Source organism: Aptenodytes forsteri, unplaced genomic scaffold, assembly GCF_000699145.1.
Source record: "Aptenodytes forsteri isolate BGI_AS27 unplaced genomic scaffold, ASM69914v1 Scaffold23, whole genome shotgun sequence".
Lineage (NCBI taxonomy): Eukaryota > Metazoa > Chordata > Aves > Sphenisciformes > Spheniscidae > Aptenodytes > Aptenodytes forsteri.
The window spans coordinates 7,253,169-7,275,433 of record NW_008796043.1 but is presented as its reverse complement, the minus strand read 5'-3'; the positions used below and the strand labels follow the sequence as shown (position 1 = coordinate 7,275,433).

At 39.3% G+C, this 22,265-nt stretch overlaps 1 protein-coding gene across 2 annotated transcripts in view; it reads right to left on the bottom strand.

The window, feature by feature from the left end:
• Positions 1-5,354: 5,354 nt before the first annotated feature.
• ROCK1 (Rho associated coiled-coil containing protein kinase 1) overlaps positions 5,355-22,265 on the bottom strand; it is a 93,568-nt gene continuing 76,657 nt past the window's right edge. Inside the window, exons 28-34 of one of the 2 annotated variants that reach the window (XM_019473759.1) lie at positions 20,268-20,338; positions 15,721-15,809; positions 14,235-14,313; positions 13,854-14,115; positions 12,870-13,077; positions 12,668-12,730; positions 5,355-6,881 (exon numbers count right to left, since the gene is read on the bottom strand). In XM_019473759.1, coding sequence (XP_019329304.1) covers positions 6,878-6,881; positions 12,668-12,730; positions 12,870-13,077; positions 13,854-14,115; positions 14,235-14,313; positions 15,721-15,809; positions 20,268-20,338 — 776 coding nt within the window. In that variant the 3' untranslated portion in view covers positions 5,355-6,877. The remainder of the gene's footprint in view (positions 6,882-12,667; positions 12,731-12,869; positions 13,078-13,853; positions 14,116-14,234; positions 14,314-15,720; positions 15,810-20,267; positions 20,339-22,265) is intronic. The other variant, XM_009285647.2, reaches the window with a different exon arrangement.

Below are 22,265 nucleotides of genomic sequence, written 5' to 3'. Positions count from 1 at the left end.
TGTGGGCTGTCCGCGGGCAACGGTAGTTTCTCGGGAGAGAGCAGCGCACGAGAAAGCGTGGCTGAATACCGGGCTTCTCTCTGACCCGGGAACGTATAACCGACCTAAAATTAGCGGCTGCCTAGGTGCTAGGTCTGATTAAACCTGCTGTGCGCAAACCGGACGCAGAGCCACCGCGTAAGGTGTCCGGGTGGGAGCCTGGAAAGAGCCCGGTCCCCAGAACGGGCCGAAGGCGCTGTTGGTGCCACGGGCGGGGAACATCAATGTAGAGGGCGAAGTGCCAAAGGGCTGGGAGGGGTCTGCAGACGTTCTGGTGGTGTGCCCGAAAGCTGTGATTGCACGAAGGTGGGGGGAAGAAAAAAGGACGGGCTGTTGGTGGATGAAACACGTTCGGCTTATACGAAAACGTGGAGTAAGAGAGAAAACTGTCAACAGAAGGACTTTATTAAGGGGGGAGGGGGATGACTAGTCTACCAGCAATTATTTTAAGACTCGGTGATAGGTAACAGAGAAGGAGCGCTGAAGGATGAGTGTGAGGGCAATGGCCAGGAGCCTTCAGGACGGTAACAGTTTTAAAGGTACTAAAAACAGTAGACATGGAGACATGAGTCTCAACAGCTTCTACAAAAGCTGTTGGTATTAGGCAGTGATTAAAGAAACTAAAGCAGTGCTTGAACATATAAAAAGGAAGAGAATGCCAGAAAGAAACATCCCTTCCTCAGCCCCCTCCTAGCTGCCGCCTCTAGAAACCCAGCACTACTACCTTCACCAGCTTCTCTGGCAGCTGCAGCTGTAAGAGCTTCTGCCGCAGCTTCTGCCACTGTTTGGTTGTCTGCATTTGCACTTCTGGCCCTGCTTTTGCTACAGAAGTGATACCCAAAACAAGAAGGATCTTTCCTTGATAAACGTGCTGCTCGCCAAATGTGATTTTCAACTCCAAACAGTCAAAGAAGGATATACAAAATGGCCATAAAAATAGTCCGGGGCTTGAAAGTAAGCCTTGAGATGGAAGGCTTAGACATTTCAGTCTTTTCAGTTTGTTCAGAGAAGAACAACAAAAGTTGATTTTATTGTCCGATGTAGGCTCCTAGTCACAGAGAGAAAGTTTTGAGGAACAAGGATTACATTTCACAGAGAAGCTCCAATGGGTGGTATGCTGAAATTAAGCTGGATTTTGAATTAAGATGGGGTTTCCAATTACTAAGGCGATTTAAGTGTTGTTAAAGTTTACCAGCAAGGGTGATGAATGTTCTGTTACTTTGTCTTGCTTAAAAGAGGTTTCTAGAAAAGTTTTAATCCAGTTTTAGGGTGGGATCCTGCAGACCACCTATTCAAGTGAGAGCAGATCCCAGCTGTCTACCCATGAGTCGGCAGGATACCTCCAGTCTAGCCATTCAGTCTAGCCATTCAGTCTTAATACCGACAGTGGTCTATATAGAGGCCATTTATTTGTGACCCCTAAATGAAAATTGAATGCTCTACAGTCTGAAGCTGCACTGCATGCATTCTTGTATGTAACCCTTAGAGGATCAGGTCTCGGGCAACCGCCGACCATTCGTTTCCAGGATTATTTGGCAAAGGCACTAGAGGGTGCTGTGCTGAAAGAGAAGAATCAGGGTTTGTAACTGCAGGAAAACTCTTCCCGACCTCCACAAGGTGAAGAACCACTACCTCCTTCTTCTTTCCTCTGAGATCGCGTAGGCCTCTTCCTGCTGTAACCCCTTTGTGCCTTTTTCCTTAAGGAGGGGATCAATAGATGCTGGTTTCCTTGAATCTTGCACAAACTGACATAAGGAGTATAGAGACAAAAGAGTGCAACCTGATGTATAAATATGAAGTACAGATTACTTTGATGACATTAAAATTGTAAAAGATTGGTTGAACACTGTTAAATGCATCTTTTTTCTTGGTGAAGACAAGCCCTGAGGGAACCCCAGGCTGGGTCGCGGGGACAGCAGGGCTGCCTGCCCCGGCTGTGTCTCCGTGGCCTTTTGCAGGCCCACCCGCGCTCGGCTGCTTCCCAGCCTGAGCTGGCCGGATGCAAGCCAGCTCGGATCCAAAAGCTGGGGCTGTGTCATCAGCACAATACTGCGTGCAGGCCAGCAGGCCTGGCAGGATTCTATTAATGCTGGAAGATGGGTCAGAGCAAGTCCAGATCTGTTTACAAAAGGCTGTGAAATCCCCCGTGGCTCAGTTCTGAGGAGCACAAGTAGTAAGCATACCCTCAGATGGTACAAGCAGGTGCTGCGATAACAGCAAAAGGCATGGGGAAGCAAGGCAAGCCCCTTCGCAAGGCATGCTTTAGGCACCTCTGTGATGCCCATGACAGAACAAAGAAGGTAGTCTTCATTTTAAATAATCAGTCTCAGGAATTAAAATACTGCATTTATGTTTCTTGTTTCTTTGAAGGGAAAGATGTGTCATCCTCATCCAGTATTTTGACAGGTACATTTTATTTTCTGTGGGGACCATAATGTTCTTGGGAACCTTTCTATGTATCTTCAGGCTTTAAACATTTTAATGAGCGTGTATTCACAGCACAGGTAGGACCAAATCACATTAACAACTCCTGTCTTACAGATAATTGCCATGCATATTAAACTCAAAATAATCCTAGTTTTAAGTGCTTTAGGTCTGATTTTCCAGTGTCCCAATACGTTGCAGTGCTTGACATGCTTAAAGAAAAGTTCTTTTTCCTGATAAAGGCAAGCATTCCACTTTCCTGCACTGCAAGCCTTGACTGTCTCCAAATGAGCACCCAGAAAATGAGGAACAGAAACAAGATACATGAACAAAACTCTGGTGTGCACGATCTTCCCAGCACCGCGCAGGGCTGAGCGAGGCCCCAACGGAGATCACCGTGGCTGCCCTGCGCAATAACAGCTCCTACAGCCGACTTAGGGGGCCTGGGGTATGGCACAGCCCAGGCGCTCCCAACCTGAAAGCCACTGCTACATTTGATCCCTATCTCACAGCAACTACAAACTGATAAATGCAGTGTCAATAAGGTGTGACTTCTAATAATAGATGATACAGAAAATGTAATGGCAGGGTAAAGAGAAATGTACATCTGGGGGAAGGAAAAAGAACAAAGCTCTGTTTGCATTCTTTGTGTTTGTAACTAGTACATAAAAAATTCCCAGTAGAGTTCACCAGCTCAGAGGGAAGCTGAGCACCTGCTGCCCCTCCTCTCACTGCGTGATTGCTGACTTGCTTCTGGCTACAGCCTCAATGGCTGCTGCTAAATCCTGCTTGTGGGAGAGGCCGTATCCTTATTACCCAGGCTGTTTTGCTACAGTTCCCGCTTCCTTCAGCGGGGATAGGGGGGCTTGAAGAGAGAATGAAAAAGAGCAGATTTCGGCATTCTACCAATGTTAACGAACTTTCAACCTAATACAGTAATAGAAAATGGAAAAAAGGTGGAGGCAAATCAACAAAAAATGATCACGTAAGAATCTAGACGTCTCGATTTCTCGGTGTGTAAAACTACAGCTTCACCAATGTGAATGAAGCCAGGTTGACTTACGCTAGCTCTTCATAGCTTACACGTTCACATCTCTTGATGACTCTCTGTATTAGATGAGTGTAGGCAAAATGTTCCTGTAAGAGGAATCATCAGCGACAAGGGTAAAAGCTAAGCAAAATAAGAAGGCAAGAGCCGGAAAAAGTGGAGCTGTAGTGAACATAGCAGCACACTGATGATTTTTTTCTGGATGGTAAAGCTGATGCTTGCTAGAAGTTTAATAACAATTATTTTTTTCCCTGAAATATCTGTTTGCACAGTTGAGATTCTAAGCATTACTTTTCCTAACAGTAGAAACCTTTGGCTGAATTTGTTACTCAAAGTATAGCTATTCCTGTAGATAGGCACCTTGCTTACAGTAAAAAAGTGCCAACATCAGTATACCTGAACACAGAAACTGTAATTTGCATGTCTAGACTTATTACAGCATTTTAGTTGCAACTTATCCCAGACATACAAGTCAATGTAATTTTACACTTCATTATGTCTGCAGGTTCTTTCCCAAGAAAAATCAGCATTTAAAAAGAATTGCAGAATTTCAGCATTGCTAAAAAGCTATGGAAATGATAGTATGTGCCAATCTGTAGAGCAAACCCATTTTTTCCACAATCCTTCCCTCTTCCCACTAGTCATTATCTATTCATAACAGTTTTTATGCTGTTTTTCAGATTCATAAAATACAGAACTACAAGATACGACTTTTTTTTTTATTAAGAAATTATTCAAGCAAGAGTTTTTGAGCCTGTAGAGGTAGCCAGTTACACATAAAGGAAAGCAGAAGAGCAATCCAAAACCTAATCTGGGTCTGGAGAATGATAGGCCTTTTCTATTGCTCTAAATTTCCTATAATAATATATATATTTAAGTAAGATACATTTAATCACCTTACTATATTATTTCCCCTCTGGGTGAGTGATAGGAGATTAAAGTAGGTCATAATTATCCCTTGTATTGCTTTGCAAGCGAACAGTCAGTGCGACCGGTGATCTGAAAGGTAGTCTTTAGTGTGCTGCATCCACACCTTTGGAAATTGCTGACATTTCTGATACAGCAAGCTCAACACAGAGGAACTTTCTGAAATTACCACATCACCTACTTCTATTTATCTATACTTCCCAGCTCTGTGACCTTCAAAGGATGTACAATCATTCACATGTAATTTGTCCTTACTTACTCCATTGTTCCACAGGCCTTGGCAGATTACCCAGGGAGATTTATGGACAGCTAGCTTCAGGGGATGCACAGGCTGTTCCAAAAGAAAAACAAACAAAAAAAACCCCCAACCCCACCAACAAAAAACACCCCAAGGTTTTTTGTCTTTTGAACAGGGTTCCCTCCCCCCAAATAAGTGGGATTTCTGCAGCTCCAAACCTGCGTCATGAAGGATGAAGCAACCACAAGGCAAGCTCAGGGTGCTTCAGGGGATGCACAGGCTGTTCAAAAAGAAAAACAAACAAAAAAAACCCCCAACCCCACCAACAAAAAACACCCCAAGGTTTTTTGTCTTTTGAACAGGGTTCCCTCCCCCCAAATAAGTGGGATTTCTGCAGCTCCAAACCTGCGTCATGAAGGATGAAGCAACCACAAGGCAAGCTCAGGGTGGCAGCTGAATAATAAATATAAGTTAGGCTACTACAGCAGGCCATGAGAATAAGGGAATGAAAAAATTATTTAATATGGTATTTACTTATTCATGTAGAAGAGTAAAAAAGTGTTTCAGAGTCCCCTAGGCATTATGTTGCAAATGCACATTGTACTAAAAGCTGTTGCAGTGTCTGAATGCTTAGAAAGATGTGTAAGTTGCCGTCAGGAGAAAACACCATGCCAGTCATTTTCAAAAGAGTCTTTCCATAAATTACTTTATTTCTCATTAAATGAGCACAGAGTCATTACCATATTAATAACAGATATGTTTATTATTACATATCCATCAGTGCGGCTTTCAATACCACTTGAAACATGCAAATCGTCCTAAGGACGAATCAGTTTTCCAGTGCTTCTTATTTAATACACAACTGCAAAGCCATTATAAATTACTGAGGAGGTATTTGGTTAAGAAATAAAATAAAATAAAACCATACTGCCCATACCATGAATGTATTCCTGCTACAAAGCAAGAGTCTGACAGCATTTACTGAAATTCCTGAATTACACGGAGCTTTTGTGTTGTATGTTTTGTTTGGGGTTTTTTTTGCATTGCCTACACATCTCTTGGCTTATGAAACAGAATCAGTCTTTCTTTGTAAGAGGAATTCTCATTCAAAGATTGTACTTAATTTAGGAAATGCATCTAGCATCTACAATACTTCAACCAATTAAAATTCAGTAAAAACCACTGACATGCAATAGTTTTTTAGAGGTTTCCTTTGTTTAGTTTTAGATTTCTACATTTATTGACATGGCAATAATACAATTATCTCAAATTAAGGCACTAAAAGGACAATGTAAAACCCAGTAAAAGTGTTCTAAGAATAATTTACATTTCAAACAGTGCATATATTTTTTAAATGTTTGTTAACTTAATGTATGTTATCACTTAAAATTGTAAGGCAATACATTATACAGTTATAGAAATGATGTACTCCAAAATATGCTTCCGAACTTGGTGGTTCTTTTTACTGTTAGTTTCTAATGCCTCTAATAGTAAAATAATTCAGTATGGCTTGGCAAAAATGCATAGATTAAAGGCAATTACTTGCTTCCCCCCCTTTACAAACCTGCTGAATCAGTATTTTGTAAAGCATAATGCAAAATATTCAACACTTTGATCCATTCCATAGTGGGTGGTTAGCATTAAGGCTGTTAAGAACTCTGCAGTGAAGGCACTGAAGTTCAAGTGATAAGGCTTCATTTTTAAGCTAGTTCTGCAGTCTTCAAGAGCACAACTTTGAGTCTTGAAAGCAATTGCAGTCCTTCTCATTGAGAAACCTTCCTCCTCTACTCCGTTTCATATGCTCATCTTGACATAAATATCCCCTTCACAGGGTAAACAGTCCTTTTCTTTCACTGATACGAAGAAAGTTGGCTGCATTTCATCATGATTGACAGGCTTTTTTTAAAAATCCAAAAAGGCAGCACCTTTTTTTATACACCTAGCTAAGCTTTATTTGCTTTAACTTGCATTACATAGTAATAATTAATCTAATCTACCTTTAGGCAAACCCGCAATTAAACACCCTCAGCGTGCTTTTGTGCCAAAGCAAGGAGGAGACAGTAATAGCAATCTTAACCCTGAAGCCTGTGATAGTTATGTTGAAAGGAACAACAGCCCGTCTGCACTGCTCTGTGTGGTTAAAAAAAGCCCTGTTTCTCAGACCGCATCCCATGAGATTCCATTAAGCACTGTACGTGTGGTTAGCTGGAACAAAGAAAAAAACAGACAATTAATAACAAATGTAAAAATTAGCTTCATAACACTAGTGCGTGTTTGCCAAGAGCTTCAGTGAAGAAAATACTTTTACGTTAGCAAACTATTTTTTCAATTGACACTGTACAATCCTAAGATCATACCTACACAATCTTCCACAAACTGTTCTTAATTTCAAACAACAGTAAATGAACACAGAGATCAGACAGATGATAATATTACTGCAGCTTTACAAGTAAATGATTAAGAGTAAACAATCATGGGTGCGTTCATGGCAAATGCAAGGTGACCCTCTTTCACTTGCGGGACAAGGCAAGGCTCTCTACAGGGCTAAGAGCAGGCACATGCAGTTGCCAGAGCTCATCTGATGCACAGGAGTTTTGGTTGGTTGGGTTTTGGTTTTTTTAAACACGCATTAACTTGATCAGGTGCCCAAGTCCAAATATATTAAAACAAAACACCTCAACTGTGTTGATCCAATGTGTATAAATTAGCATACTATAAACTATGAAGTGTAGTTTCAGTTCTAGAAGCAGTACTGCAGATGCTGGCAAGTTCATCATGAAGTTCTGATTCCTATTTACTAGTGATCCTATTTAATAAGTGATAACTTATTAAAATGAGGAATAGAACTTGAGATGAACTTATACGTGAAGCTCCTTTTAATGGGTCTGATACACTTCTCCATGAAATCAATGAAGTGCTGCCTACCAACTGCAAAGAAAGGTGGATCAGCCCCTAAAGGAAATGTACTGAAATGTCTTAAAGCATGCGTTAAAGTCTGTATCCATTCGACAAAATAGTTAATGCGTGCTTACATGGTAGGACTCCATGACCGAGATCAAGTTCTGCTATATTGTCTGACAAGAGAACAATTTTCAGATACTTAGTAAAAGCTAAACATGTATATCCCATAAAAATCATCACTGCTTCTCTTACTCCCACATCTAGGTAAAGGGGTCAGGATGACAACTGCAGGGTGCAGTGTCTTGAGTCCAGAGAAGCTGATCTAACAACTGGCTGCCTCCTGAAAGGAAAAGGGCCCACTGTTCCTCCCACTTTATCACCTACCTGCCCCAAGGGGAGCACCCTCCTACTTACCTGTCCTCAGATCACCGCACTTCTCAGCGGGCTGATCCCACTCACTAGCTCAGCAAAGTCAGTCTACATTTTTTTGATAGTCAGGAAACTGAATTGTGGACCTTCATGGAAGGGTCCAAAATGGATCATTTCAAGCACTTACCAGTGACAGAAGAGCTGGGAAGGAAGACAGAGAGAGAAAATCCTCCCCCTTAAGTAGCAACAGGCTGTCAGATTAGCTCAGCCACTGTGCAATCACCAGTTAAGTGTTCAGTATATAAGATCCATTGTAAATTATTTAATAATCTAAATTTAAACATCTGGTACATCAGAAGTGAATTTTCCTAAAATAAATCCAATGCCTCCTCTTTCTAAACATACAGGATGGAATATGTAGTGATATCAGGGCACAGGTTGGCCATACTACATCACAGCAGTGATTGTCTAGTTCATAGACACAACTAACATCAAATTTGTCTGAGAAAGTCACAAAAACATCCACAGCAGAATAGCTTCAAAGAGAAATTCCTATCTGACCTTTTTCAAATGCTTATTTGCTCAGTGTAACTCTGAATCTTTTCATTGTTCGCTCGCATTGCTCTGCAGGTGCCACGCAAGCCCCACTACATTCCAGTCAACCCAGTGGCAGCTGTCTGATGGGGACAGAGCGCGCCACAAAGCCGCCCGAGCAGCTCCTCAAGCATCAGCAAGGTGCAGGGGCTCCCCACCTGCCTCCTGAGCACATCTCCATGCAGCACGACAGGCCGGCAGCGCGCACATACCTAGCACTCTTGCTGGTCAAGTACTGTGCCTCTCTAAATTGCTTATGCTCAATATGCTTCTTCCTCCATATTTGGTGCCTACAATATGCAGTGTTAAAACAGAGTGTGCTGTAAATTAATTATACGTTCTAAGAAGCTACGTCAGTATTAAACATCATTAAGAAGCAAGTTTTCTAAGGTCAAATATCAATTATGTCATCAAACTCACTGATGGATTTGGGCTCAGTCTAGAAGAGTAACATAAATGTTAACTGTTTGATTCACATCACAGTCTGTTAGAAAAATTCAAGAAGTTAAAGAGATAAGATACCACGCGGGTATTAACTTCTCAATTGCCAGAAAACTTAAGAGCTTTATTTCTTCCCAAGAACCTGGAAGATCTCATTGGGTGATGGAGAAAGGTGTGAACAGAGGCTGTACACTAGGGCAGATGGAGAAAATGCAAGACTCCAGTATTCTGAACAGCTGATCCAACCTGATTCTTCAACTAGTGCAAGACGACCATCTTCACCCTTCGTCCTTCCATTCTTCAGACAGATCTGGTGCTTTCTGGACTCTTCAATGAACCACTGCAACTTCCTAACCCACAGAAAACCACACGCTTTTCTTTTGTGGGGTTAGGGTTGGGGTTTTTTTGTTGATACGCTTTGGATTTTTTGGCTTTTCTTTAGTGAAAACATTCCTGGATTAATTCTCTGCTGGAAAATATATCAGTTTACTGTGGTAATCTGTGAAGCATGAGCTGACACAAGATAAAGTGCAGGGACGTGCAGCTCTCCTCCTTCTGGTGCTGGTGAGATATTAGGCTCACAGTATCTCTAGGATCTTAAAAAAACAGCTTTAAAGATGGTGTTTCTCATTTTAAAAAAGTTCCTATTTACTACTTGCGTATTTCTACGATTCTCTTAACACTCTCACACGACAAATGCCAACAGGATTAATAACAGAAATTGTCTGAATAACTGATCTCCCCAAACAGACCCATTCCTTTAAGAGCTACCGTAATTTTTCAAATATGTAAATCTGTTCATTCTGCAAGAGATTAGCTGCAAACTTGTTCTTGCTAAAGGCAACCCCAAACCAGCATTTCTATTAAGACAGAGTGAAAAAGAGTCAATGAATTAAGAAAATGGATTTCCTCCCATAAAAAAGTATGGATGACAGTTTCTGTGCTTTTCCAATTAGCTCTAAAACACTTGGAAAAAAGTTAAGATCTTGAAATGAAAAACTTGAGAAATCACATGGTTATGCTAAAAAAAAAATCTATTGAAAAGCTAACAGCTATGAGACATCTGAATACCAGAGCTGTTTTGTCTATAGTAGGTTTTTAACCTCCTCCCTTTTTTTTTTAAATTCTGCGTGTGCGTACAGATGCAAATTTCCCCTTCACACCCTAGCATGAGGTGTATCACAGTAACTGCAGTATAGCTCATCTGAAGACCCTCCCAAAAATGGGAAACAAACATTGCAACAGAACTTAAAAAAAATCTGGTTATTACAGCTACCAGAGGACCTCACAAGGACAAATGGAAAGGAAAGCACACTCAGAATACAATTCAAAGAGTCTTTTGGAAAAGAAAGTCTACAACTCTAAATATCACAATGTGAAATAAAGAAGTATGCACTATCTTTACAAAGTGAACTCTACATAGGTAAGGTTTGGCAAGGGGGAGGGAAGAATCTGTATACTCAATAACAGAGGATGATTTCTAAAATGTATGATCAGGACTATGATCTTCCAAGTGTTGTTTTAGATTATTCCAGTTAATACAGCTTAAAGATGCATGCAAATGGTATATTAAAATAATTCTTTCTAACCCCATTGGCTGGTTGGTTGGGTTTGGGGGAGTTGGTTGTTTTGGGGTTTTTTTACTGTCCAAGAATGCTACCTCATCAAAAGATTCTCAGTTAATTTGGCATCTTTTTGGGTAAGCAATGTTGACTAGCATTATTTCAGTGTCGCATTTTAAAAACTCTTTTAAAACTGGATTAATGAATTTTACATTATCAGTTCTGGGTTTTTTTCCCCCAGAATTTATTGTGGGATGACCATTCAATATCAAAATCATTCCACCTAATCCTTTTAGCATCAACACGATATGCTTTTTCTTTCAGTCTTAGGTGCTCCAGGACTCACTGAAAAATCTTACTAATCAGTAACAGAGCCCTTTAACCATTTCTAAGTACCTCTGTTATCTTTATCTGCCTGTTTAAAGGTCTGCCTTTAGTAACTAGTCTCTAGAATCCTGATTATTGTTCAAATAAATGTATCATACGATACATAAAAGCACTTCCTATTTTTCTCAACCACAGGAGTACTTCTTCAACAGTCCTATTGTAAATAAAAAGACTACGTTAAACAACAGCTATTAGTGATGCCTATTTTACCAAAAGTCTTAAAAGCCTATAGAGGGGTTTAACATTTTTCAGTAAATCTTGGAAAATTGAGGACTGAAGGAAAAATAAGTTTGGAAACACTTTGAAGCTTTATAAAAGCTTTTGGCAGTTGTCTACAAAATGTCCATTTCTCCCAAGACAAACAGTTTAACAAGATTCTGTTGTACAAGTACACACCACATAAGTACCTAACAAACATGACTGAAACCCACTGAAATTAGCAATTACTGATTTGTCTTTATTTGGTACAATACTGAAGATGCTACTATTAAGTAAGCAAACTCTGATTTTACAGTCATTTTTCTTAACTCAGGTTTATCACTGTGCGCTTTTCCACTGCACTCACCCTTGTTTTCAACTGATTTTTACAGTGAAGACTGTAAGGAAAAACTGTCCACTTCCAGGAAATCTCCCCACAAATCAGAAGTGTTTCAGTGTTTCACAACTTCAGCTTGCTTAAGCACCAGTGTTGAAAAATGTAAAATTGCATCATGATTCAGTTATGTTCCCGCCATTTGAACTGTAACTGGCAAACTGAGACTTTGTTCAGTGTTTGTGAATATGGCTTCTCCCCAAATACTCTAGCACAGCTACGTGTTCTTAACTGCTGGTCACAGATTTCTTTTTATGTCCTTCTCCTCGTGCTGTTGCATTGATTATTAACTCTAACACAATAATGCCTGCAACATCACTGGTTTTTTTATATTAACAGCTTTGTATTCGAGGCCTAAAGTAATTTTCCTGGATGAGATTATCTTGAGGGCCTTCTTCACTGAATATATTAGTATCTCAAAACTACAATCACTTATGTTTTAGTGTTAATTATGGGGACAAGAAAATCAGCACCCTTTGTATCTTTCAGATTTTTTTCCCTACTCTCCTCTGCAGGAGGATGTTTCATGATATACCCAATGTCTCTTTACATCCACAAGTTTGCTTTTATTGCACTTCATGCAAGGAATGTTTGCAGGACATTTATTTTGGTAGCACTGCCAACCTAGGAAGACTCTTTCCCTACTGAGACACTAGTTTCCACCTCATACTGTCGACCCAATCAGTTATTCTGGGGGAAAGGAACACACATACTGTATGAGGAAGCTAATGCAGGTTAAAAATCAGCTTACAGTAACCTAGCATTAAAAAAGCCTATTTTAAATCTTGCCCTGGTTAATGCACAGGGTCACAAACAGCTTACAAGAACAACTGCTGGGATAGGAGAAGACCGGGAATAAGCAAACAGGGAGAAAGAATTGAATTAATACTTAAGCTGCCTCACACCAAAAGAAATGGCGTAACAACAGACTTGAGAATCTGTAAGTTTCTCATTTCATGCCCATTTGCAGAAGACTTCTAGCTTACGCAAGCTCAATCAATCAATCCACGAATGACTATGTGGATCATCCTTGCAGTTAAATGCCGTTGCTGATGTATCTACTAAGCCTTGCCTTTAAACAGGAAAAAATGCAACCAGCTCCCTCACATGCATTGGCATGCCAGGCACTGCTATCTCTACAGTACCTTTCCAAATGCGAAGGACTGATAAATTTACTACAATAGCAGGAGAATTCTGTCTGTTCCTTCCTTCAGGATTTGAGCAAAGATTTAGATCAGCAGTTCAACAGTCATAAATATGGAATTATTTCACAATTTCACATTAAATAAAGATTTATAAACAGAGATTTTTTTAGTTAAAAAATCCGTAGCTTTTGTAGTTTCTCACCTAGTTTTTCCAGAAGTATTTTTAACAACTTTTCGGAATGACTGATTTGCTGAGGATCTTGTAGACATAGTTCTAGGAGAAGCACGAACAAAAGTAGATGGTGGTGTCTTAGGGATCTTCTTTACTAAATGAGTCACCCACTTCTTCTGTTCATCTTGACAGGATGCCAGTAACAACATATCTCTTGCTGAAGTTACATCGTAACTCACTATAAGGAAAAGGAGGAAGAGGATTCAGTGAAAATTAGGACTTGTTATCAAAATAAGAATTATGACATACCAGGTGTGCCACTGGAAAGAGCAATGTCACCTGTATACATACTTGTATTGGAATTATTTATATATTTTTGGAAGACAACAAACAGCAGGGGAAATTATGAATATAGTTTCTTTCAACATTTGCCGCTCTGCATTAAGATTCTTGATTCTAACATTAATATTCAAGAAATGAGAAAACTTACACTAATTGCAGTCTTAATAAGCTGGAAAGTTGTGTGGGTGCCTTATGGCTGATCTCCAGAGTACATACCCCAAATACTCCGCTTCACAGGAGCACAGAGAGGAAGCCTTCACTCCAACCCATGAAGTGGCTGAAGAACCGCTCTTCAGGGTCTTAGCACAGCTTGGTGATGCGGCCACTGCATTGTCCGTAATGTGGGCCATGTACAAGGGAGAGAATGGTCTGGGAACCAAGGAGCTGCCCAGTGCTTGGGCACAAACCTCTAAGGACTCTTGTGCTCTCAGGGCCCTCAGCAGAGCCACATCAGTTACACCACCAAAGGCCTCCATACAGAGGCTTGCCACAGCTGCCTGTTCACAAGCAGTGTTAACAGCCTATTATTTTAATTGCACCTTTCGCATCTAAAATCATAAAACTAAAAAGTAGAAAACTTTTAAAACTAAAGTGCTTTTATTCGCGTTCGATACTTTAGCAGGTCTGGCTAAACATGCAGAAAACACAGAACGCAAAAAACCACGAGTATACCTTTGCATGGTGCAATTAATTCCTCCTTTTTATCCAAGTGGTCTCTATGGCACTTCACATGGCATCTTCGACATTCTAGGGCAGCAGGGGGTTTAAAGACATGCCAAAGAGGTTTGGCACAGGCCTCACAGTTGGCTGGAAAGTGGTATAACGTTGGAATAAATTCATGGCCTTTGTGATTTAGAAAATTTGTCTTCTCTGCCGGCTGTACTGGTTCTACCTCCAAATCCTTCCTGCATTCCCCCTCATTAGCATAGAGAATCTGAAAAAGAATACTGCTGTGTTAGTGTTGAAGCACGACGTATTTTTATATACTTTTCAAAGAAGCCGCCAAACTTTTTCAAGAGAGTTAAATAGAAATGAAAATACACTTCTTTTTACCTGGAATATTTTAGGAATTTCTTCAGTTTCAGCTCTATATACATCTCCTTGAGTTACAGGCCTGACATGGAACAGCTTACTAGATTAGAAGAAACATGAATCAGAAAATGCTAAAAGGCTATGTATGTTTTTAAAACAATTATCAAAGTGCTTTGAAGTTCTTATAAAGCTTGTTTATGCAAGCAATACGATATACTTCAAGGCTGCAATATGATTTTAGGAATTAATTCATAAACCATATAGATCTTCTCTACCCAAGTAAGACCAAAACATTTCATAGCATGGAAAGAGGGTTATCTTACAATGGGTTCAAGATCCATCGTGGCAAATTCACCTGTGAAAAAGGCTTTCAAATTCTTCCTCAGAACACCAGGAAGTCTAACTGATTATTGCTAGAAAAGCTTATTGATATGCCTGGATGGAAGTAACCATATATAGTATAGTACTACTCACTCATTTTTTTACTAAATCATGTTATCAGTTGATAAACAATCAATGCCAGAAAATCACAAAAGGCAATCTGGGGCACCAGCTGTTGAAAATGCTATTAAAATTAGAACAAACATCATCTTATACTGGGTCAAGACTGTAAGTCCATCTATCCCAACATCCTGTTTTCAACAGTTGTCGTAACAGATGAAAAGAGGGTAAGAAACAGCTCAAAGAGAAAATAACTCTTTTCCTGGTTACAAGCAATTGGCAGCTTAAGCACTTCCTGAGTTAGAGATTCCTTCCAGACCACTGTTAGTCACTGATAGACCTATTCATGAATTTTAAAACCTTTTTTCAATTACTACTCTGTAAGGTCCCATAATGTCGATCAGCTGTTCAAACATCACACTCGGTCATGTATCGGTGATGGGCTTCAGTGATATTTGACACAAATTTCCTCATGTATAACCAATGTAAAGGGATCACCATTTATTTTGTCACTCTAAACAGAAACCATCTGGAAAAGTTAAAAATGCTTTGGGCTTGATCGACACTGATCCTTTCTCAGACAGCAAGAAAAAGGTATGAGGCAAGGTGATGAGACCTAAAAATCAGACAGCCAGTTCCCTATCTATCCCACAACTATCATGCCCTGCTTTAGAAAGCAGCTGTTGAAGCAACAGCTTCAGTCATTACACTGAATCATAAAAAGAGAGAGCACAGTATGAAGGTTCCACTCTCTCTGACCCTTATCTGTCATAACAAGAAGAGGCTCTTCATTTCTGTAAATTCAGACCAGTCACTACAGACAGTGCCACACTATTGTGTATTTAACTTCTTCTCTAACTTTTAGCAATAGTAGCACAAAAAAAAAGTAGTATCTTCTGTTCACAGCACCCTGAAATACAGATAAACAGACATTTTCCAACTAGTATGGGAAATTAAAAATTATTTATGGAATTTTGATTCCAAACTTCTAGATTTGTTATCAGTTATCTCACACACAATGCTCTTTTGCCAATTTGTATCCAAAACTAACAGTAACTTTACTTACTCTATATCTAGTACCATGGATGGATTAGACTGGTCCTTGTCCTTTTCATCATTGTAGAACAGTATCTTCTTACTGCTCACCACAACATACTGGGGAAAGAAAGGGTAAAAACAAGTTAAAATTGCATTTTAAAAAGCAACATTTATCCTACTGTACTCCCATATGCACATAAAAAGCCTGAGTATATTAAGGTTTTTAAACTAATATCAGGAGATATTTAAATCATCACGCAGGCAGCTATACTACTGACAGCTGTGCAATGCTACAGGCTGCAGTGACTGTGTATTGTCACTGGAGCACCCTAAAATGCTTGTGATGACTCTGGAAGTCTATCTGTACACAAACTCACAAATTTCACTTGCTACTGGCATGTTACTATGAAAATTACTGGAGTGCAGCATCTATCACTTATTGGTAAAGTTGTAAACAACTTCTCTAGTTCTAGAGACCTGCAGGACTCACTGGTACTTCGCACCAAACTACTGGTAGGCTAAAAGAGATGCTCACAGCTCCAGCTATTTCCTACACTTTCAATTTAATGGACTGGTAAAATAAAGAGCCAAAATGAATCAGCAGAAACAGAGGTCTGGTATACATTCCAAATCTAGGAATACACTGAGACAGTAAGGGAAAGGTTTGCAGAGGAGGAGAAAAGAAATGGCCATTCTTTTGCTATGTGTGACTTTAAAGGTCAAACCACACAGTCTCTTTCAGAGTGGTAGAGATGTTAAAGAACAGAAACATTTGGTAATGTGTTGATTATTTTTTTCCCCCAAGTGTTTTAAAAGTTCTTGCTCAAAATCTGCATATTATTATACCTATCCCATGCCACTGAAAAAGTGGAGTACTCCAGAATGCGTGGGATTCTGGGGAATAAGCAAGAGCTACTGGGAAGGCACTGTGAGTTTTAGAGCAGGAGTGGACTGCAGGCCCCATTTCCAAGAGAATTCCCAAATGCTGAGTATGACTGCAGTGTCCACTCCCCCGCCCCAAAAAGCCCAAGGATGTTGTCCTCAACCTAAAGTACACAGACACCCTTCCAGTGCTGCTCACAATCACAGAATTATAAACATTTGTTTGTATGACAGGAAAAACAAAGCAAGCTGCTCAGAAAAAAAGTTTTGTAACCCACAGGCCAGTTAAGATCTAACACCTCTAACCTAAGCACATCCTAGTGAGTTCAAGCCTGTAGAATTCACTGCCTGTTGCTCTTCACTGGGTGCTGCCAGTCCAACGTCTTTGCTAAAACTGTCCATAAGCATAAGCTCAGTGACAGCTGTGGCAGTTCTCTCCCCTGCAGTTTCATATGTTTTAGAAACAACGTATTAAAAGGTACGAGGTACTAGAGAGGATTAAAAAGAGGTAGACTGACTGCTCTGGCTATATTGAGCTCCAGATTCAGGTATAATATGACCCAGAAGCAAGGGAAAGGACAGAAAAGCAAGAGAGTGAATACACAAACAGTTCATCTTGAATTCCAATTACTGGTAGGTAATTGAATGGGTTTCTGCACGATGCAGATACTGACAATTTAAGTAAATGGTGTTTACTCCTCCTACAAGAGGAGGTTCAACCTCCTTATTACGCAGGACTAAGTCTGACCTCAAAACCTAAATATGAAAGTTACCTTAAGTTTACAGAATAGTGTTTTAAAAATGTGTTGCGCAAGCTGCATGCTACTGTTGTACATCTCAATTACTGAAATGTATCTAAAAAAGCCACAAAGGGTGTTTTTCCCCCTGACTAAAAGGGCTTTCAGCCCCTCAGTCAGGATTCTTAATAGAAAGCCTGATCAACTTGAATAGGTACTGAGTTGTAATGGTATGAGCCTCTTGTGATTTTCCCCCCTGAAGAAAAAGAGTCTGTGCTTGAATTCCTTTGATCTACTTCAACAGAAAGCTAATGCCTTCTTTGTCTTTGAAGTATGCACCTCTGCCTTTCACAGACAAGAGCAAGGCCTTAAGATGACTACTATAACAAATGCAAATTCTGACTGCAATAGAATTCAGTTATCACACTGTATACAAGTCTTGGGGAAAGAACAATTTAACCTCACAAAAGAGAAGTTACGTACAACAGCCTCAATATCCTGTTGGGAACATAAAAAAAAAAAATCTTCTGACAGTAGTTCTGTTCTACAGTGGTTTTTGAAGGATATTTTTATCATCATCTCCACTTGGGATGAAATGATGTTCCAGATATGGCTAACCCATTTTAGTGTTAGCTTGAGGTATAACTCAACTGTTTCTTCTCAAATGAGTTTTCCACACTCACCCCTTTCTAACTTAAGCTAAATGACTCAGAGGGCACGGGGCAAAAACATCAGTGCTACTGACATTTGAGTCAGAAATGCAGCAGCTTAAGTTATAACAACTCAGACATCAATCCAATTGCACTGCTAATGCAGTTTTGCTTTTCCTTTAATTTAATCTGGCCATGCCTATATTTCAGGTTGCATACCTCCCACCAAGCCCAAAACTGAAAGCACAGGAGAATTTGGAACAGAAACACCTGAGGAGACTGACTACAAGCCAGCTTGTTTCAGATGCAATACAGTTCAGCCAACAGAATACACATATAAGTCAACATGGCCCCTCACTACTGCATCTCACTGGTTTGAACCTCAGTTAGTTTAAGGAATCTTATCAGCATGACTCATTTTATGACAGAGGCATCCATCTGTAGTTCAAATTCCTTCAAAGTGCAAGAACTGTTATTCAAACGAGGAAAGTATGAATGGTGTACTGCCTAACATATCTTGAGGGAACTAAGTATGCCTATACTGGGCATGCCTAAAGGAGCTCAGATAGTGTCTTTCACTGGAGAAGCTGCATTTATCAGAAGTTTAAAATTTTCATCATCAGAGGATGCAAGAATAATCTCCGTTTCTAGAAGACAACCAGAAAAGTCTTCAGGAGGTATTTTGACAGGAAAATGATGCAGTATTTTAGACAATCCGGAGCAGAATAAAGCTACATGACTTGTGCCTAGGCACAGTCACTTCCGTTCACGGACACTGCCCGAAGTCTGACAGCAACCTGGAGAATCAATTCTGGAACAACAGGAGTCAAGCAGCCTTAGCTATCAAACAGAACAAGTTATGGAATAGATTTACAAATAGGTGTGTTTCATGAGACACATGAAGAACATTCAAACACTATTGGTGTTTGACTCAAATGTGGCACCAGGAACATTCTTGACCTTGCCCTGTAGATTTTCTGCAGTTCTGCTAATAGGGAGACAAAGTAAAATGCAAAGAGACCAGAAACCAACTGAAAAGCATTTGAGGTATCTGTAGCAAACCCCAGGTTCCAAACTGTGGTAAGCAAGCATTTTCAATATGGCATTTGTTTGCATTGCCTCTCATCTGAGGGTCTGGGAGAATACTCTAAGCAGCCATTAGTTGAAATAGGGCAGAGCTTAACACTCGCTCTCTGCAAGCTAGAATAGGTAGCGGTTTTAACTTACAGACACATCACCAAGAAGGTCTGATATTGATGTAAAAATAGGCAGGTCTGGAACCCAAAACACTTGGGCTGTATAAAGGAGGTCATGTTAGCCAACTGAAAAATGGAGTACTTCAAAGGAGTTCAGCAGCTAAAGGCCCAATACAAACACTTCAGTGCTTCTTTGCCAGGAATTAAATCCTTCTCCTTTAAATTTTGTAGGAACTACTTCTAACACTTATAGAATGTGAATGTAGACAGGAGCATCTGAGAAGGATCTTTCAGCAGGAATCAGGAAGTTATGCTGCAAGTGTCATGAATAAACTGAGTAATTTCCAATAATGGTCTTTGAATATAAGTAAGGAAGATGCAGGGCAATTATTTCATACAAATTGCTTGCAAAATTTACAAAATTCTAGTGACCATGTTAGCTTTTGCAATTTGTTCTACTGAAGGATGTTCAAAGAGGAGAACTTGAAAGCCCGAAAACAATCAGAAACTGGTTCCAAGCTTCTAGGCATCTCAATTTGAACATTAGAAGTTTCAAAGAACCAGATCATAACCTCTGCAGAGGCAAAACAATACTGCTTTGTTTAGAGTGGGAATTCCAGCACAGAGGTCCAGTTTCTGAGAGTAAACCAGTTCAAGAGAGACCGACCATTTTAAAAGTAAGGGAGACGGAAATGTCCTTGGAAATCATGGTGTGGCAAGTTATAGTGTGATGCACTCTTCCATGGCCTTCAGAACATGTGTGGTATTCTCTACTCCCTGCTGTCAAGTTGCACAAAGAGCTTATTTTTCAGTAACAGGATTATAAAGAAGCTTACTCAAAGGAGAAATGGGATTTTTAATGGTTCCAAGATGCCCACTGTAAAGCATTTCCTCACCCACCCGTTGTAAATTTGCACAATGTTATTACTGCAGATTTCATACTGAACTTGAATTTTCTTATTGGATTTTTTTTTCTCTTCAATGAAGTAATGTATACACACTAATTTACTCTAATTTTGTTTGCTTCTTAAAAGTGAGCTGTAAAACCAATTCACCGTATGCCTAAAAAACTTTCCAAGGGAGTTAAGGAAGAAAAAAACCCATTTGTACCTGTTTCTTCCAGCCATGCCGCTTTATATTTCCTTTGTTTGGTATGGAAAGCCAGCCTTCAAGTCTTGATTCTGGTTTAAAAAAAATGCACATTAAATAATTTTATGTATTTATAATAATAAAGCAGAATAGCACAAAAGCAAACTATTACTAGAAAGGAAGATGTACTACATGCAGTAATAGGCAATTACCTATTCAGCAAAGCAGAACAAAAAGCACAGCTAAACAAAATGAAGATATAGGCATTTACTTCATGCTTCATCACAAGCTAACACTTGATGATACAGTTACTGCAAAATAAAGTTGTTTTCCTTGATGCCAACATCTAACACTGTATGTAAACAGTTTGCTAAGAGCCAGGCAGGAAAGACTTTGCTTTGAAAATGTGTTACAGCTTAAACGGAGGATGATTAAGAGATTTTCAATATAAACATAATTGAACATTCAGAGGGGCTATATGAAAATACTCAGCAGGAAGATGCAGCAAGTAAAACAAACCAGATCCACATTTTCCAAGGGAAACAAAAAAAGGAGAGCGCACAAGAGCAAGCAAAGCTACACGGGTGTCCCATTACTCACAGAAGATAAGCATAGGAGATAAATAAATAAGGAATGCAGGAAGAATCAACTAGATATAAAGAATAAGAGACAAGCATTTTATTCAAATTTTCAGTGGACAATTTTCCAAAGAGTAGTGTAATAACGTATTTTCCTACCACAAAACTACTTAAATAACTTAACAATGATACAAAGAAGAGTCACAAGAAAATTAGCCTTCTACCTAATGTGAATCACAGATTTTAAAAACCCCTCCAGCTAACCAATACTGGGTTTTGATAGATATTATGAAGCCAGGTAATAGCAGTGAGAAGCTATCGTGATTCCATTAATCTGAAATGACATGGTAAAAAGTCTCACAATTTTGTAAATGTTGAGAAGGAAGTAATCAAAATTTCACTCCATAATTATAAATTTATTTAAGAATTGAGAAAAAATTTGTAAATTTTAAAATTATCGTTAAAAAGTGATTTGTAAAAAAAAAGTGTCACATTACAGAAATATAGCCAATAGCTAATGTATGTATTCTTTACAATAAACTTAACTGGCAGCAGTGAAAACTTCAAAAACATGAAGTTAAAATTTGCTGAAACATTCTCCACAAATATTTATGTAAGAAGGAGCTACTGGTCCCTTTTATCCTTCAGGGATAACTCGGTGAGGTGTAGTCCAGCAAGCTCTGAAAATACATCCAAATATATAAAAGATATTGTCCATACACTTTGTTATGTAAAATTATAATGAGACTGACAGCCTAGCCTTCTACAAGGCATTAAAATTAGGCATAAAAAACCCCTTCCCGCATTAGCCTTACAGCATACAATATTTAGAAGTGGACTACACTTAAAAATATAGAATCATTTCCTAACATTTCTCCACACAGAATAACTTCAAAATACTGGGGGACCACTGAACTATTGAAATTCTAATTGGAAGAAAGGCATGTTAGCAGAACTCATTTAGGTAAGAAATCTTCCTGGAAAAATGAAGGAAATTTGTATTTCCCTGCCTCTCATATTTGCGTAAGAATTGCGGGGGGTGGGGGTTGCCCCCCCAGACCCCTCCCCAGTTCTTGATATTCAGTAACTTTGGAAAAGAAAACCTATTTCCTTCATGTCTGCAGGCATCACAGATAATGCTTACCCTATTTTGAATACTTTGATTCATTTTTACATCAAGAGAAGATTCTTCCATTTTTAGAAATTTTAGAAATATCCTAAAACTCAAGTCCTCCATTGCAAAATAAAGCGATTAACTGCTAATAAATAACATAGTATGGATGACTGTGATTCGAAAGAAATAAGTACACATCTGTGGAAATTGTGGCATATGAAAATCTGGAAAGATCCAATAATGATAAATTTTTAAAGATGCACCAGGTACTATGCTGCTTATAGGGACAGCGTGAGTAGGAGTTTTTCTAAGTTCACTTCTATTTCA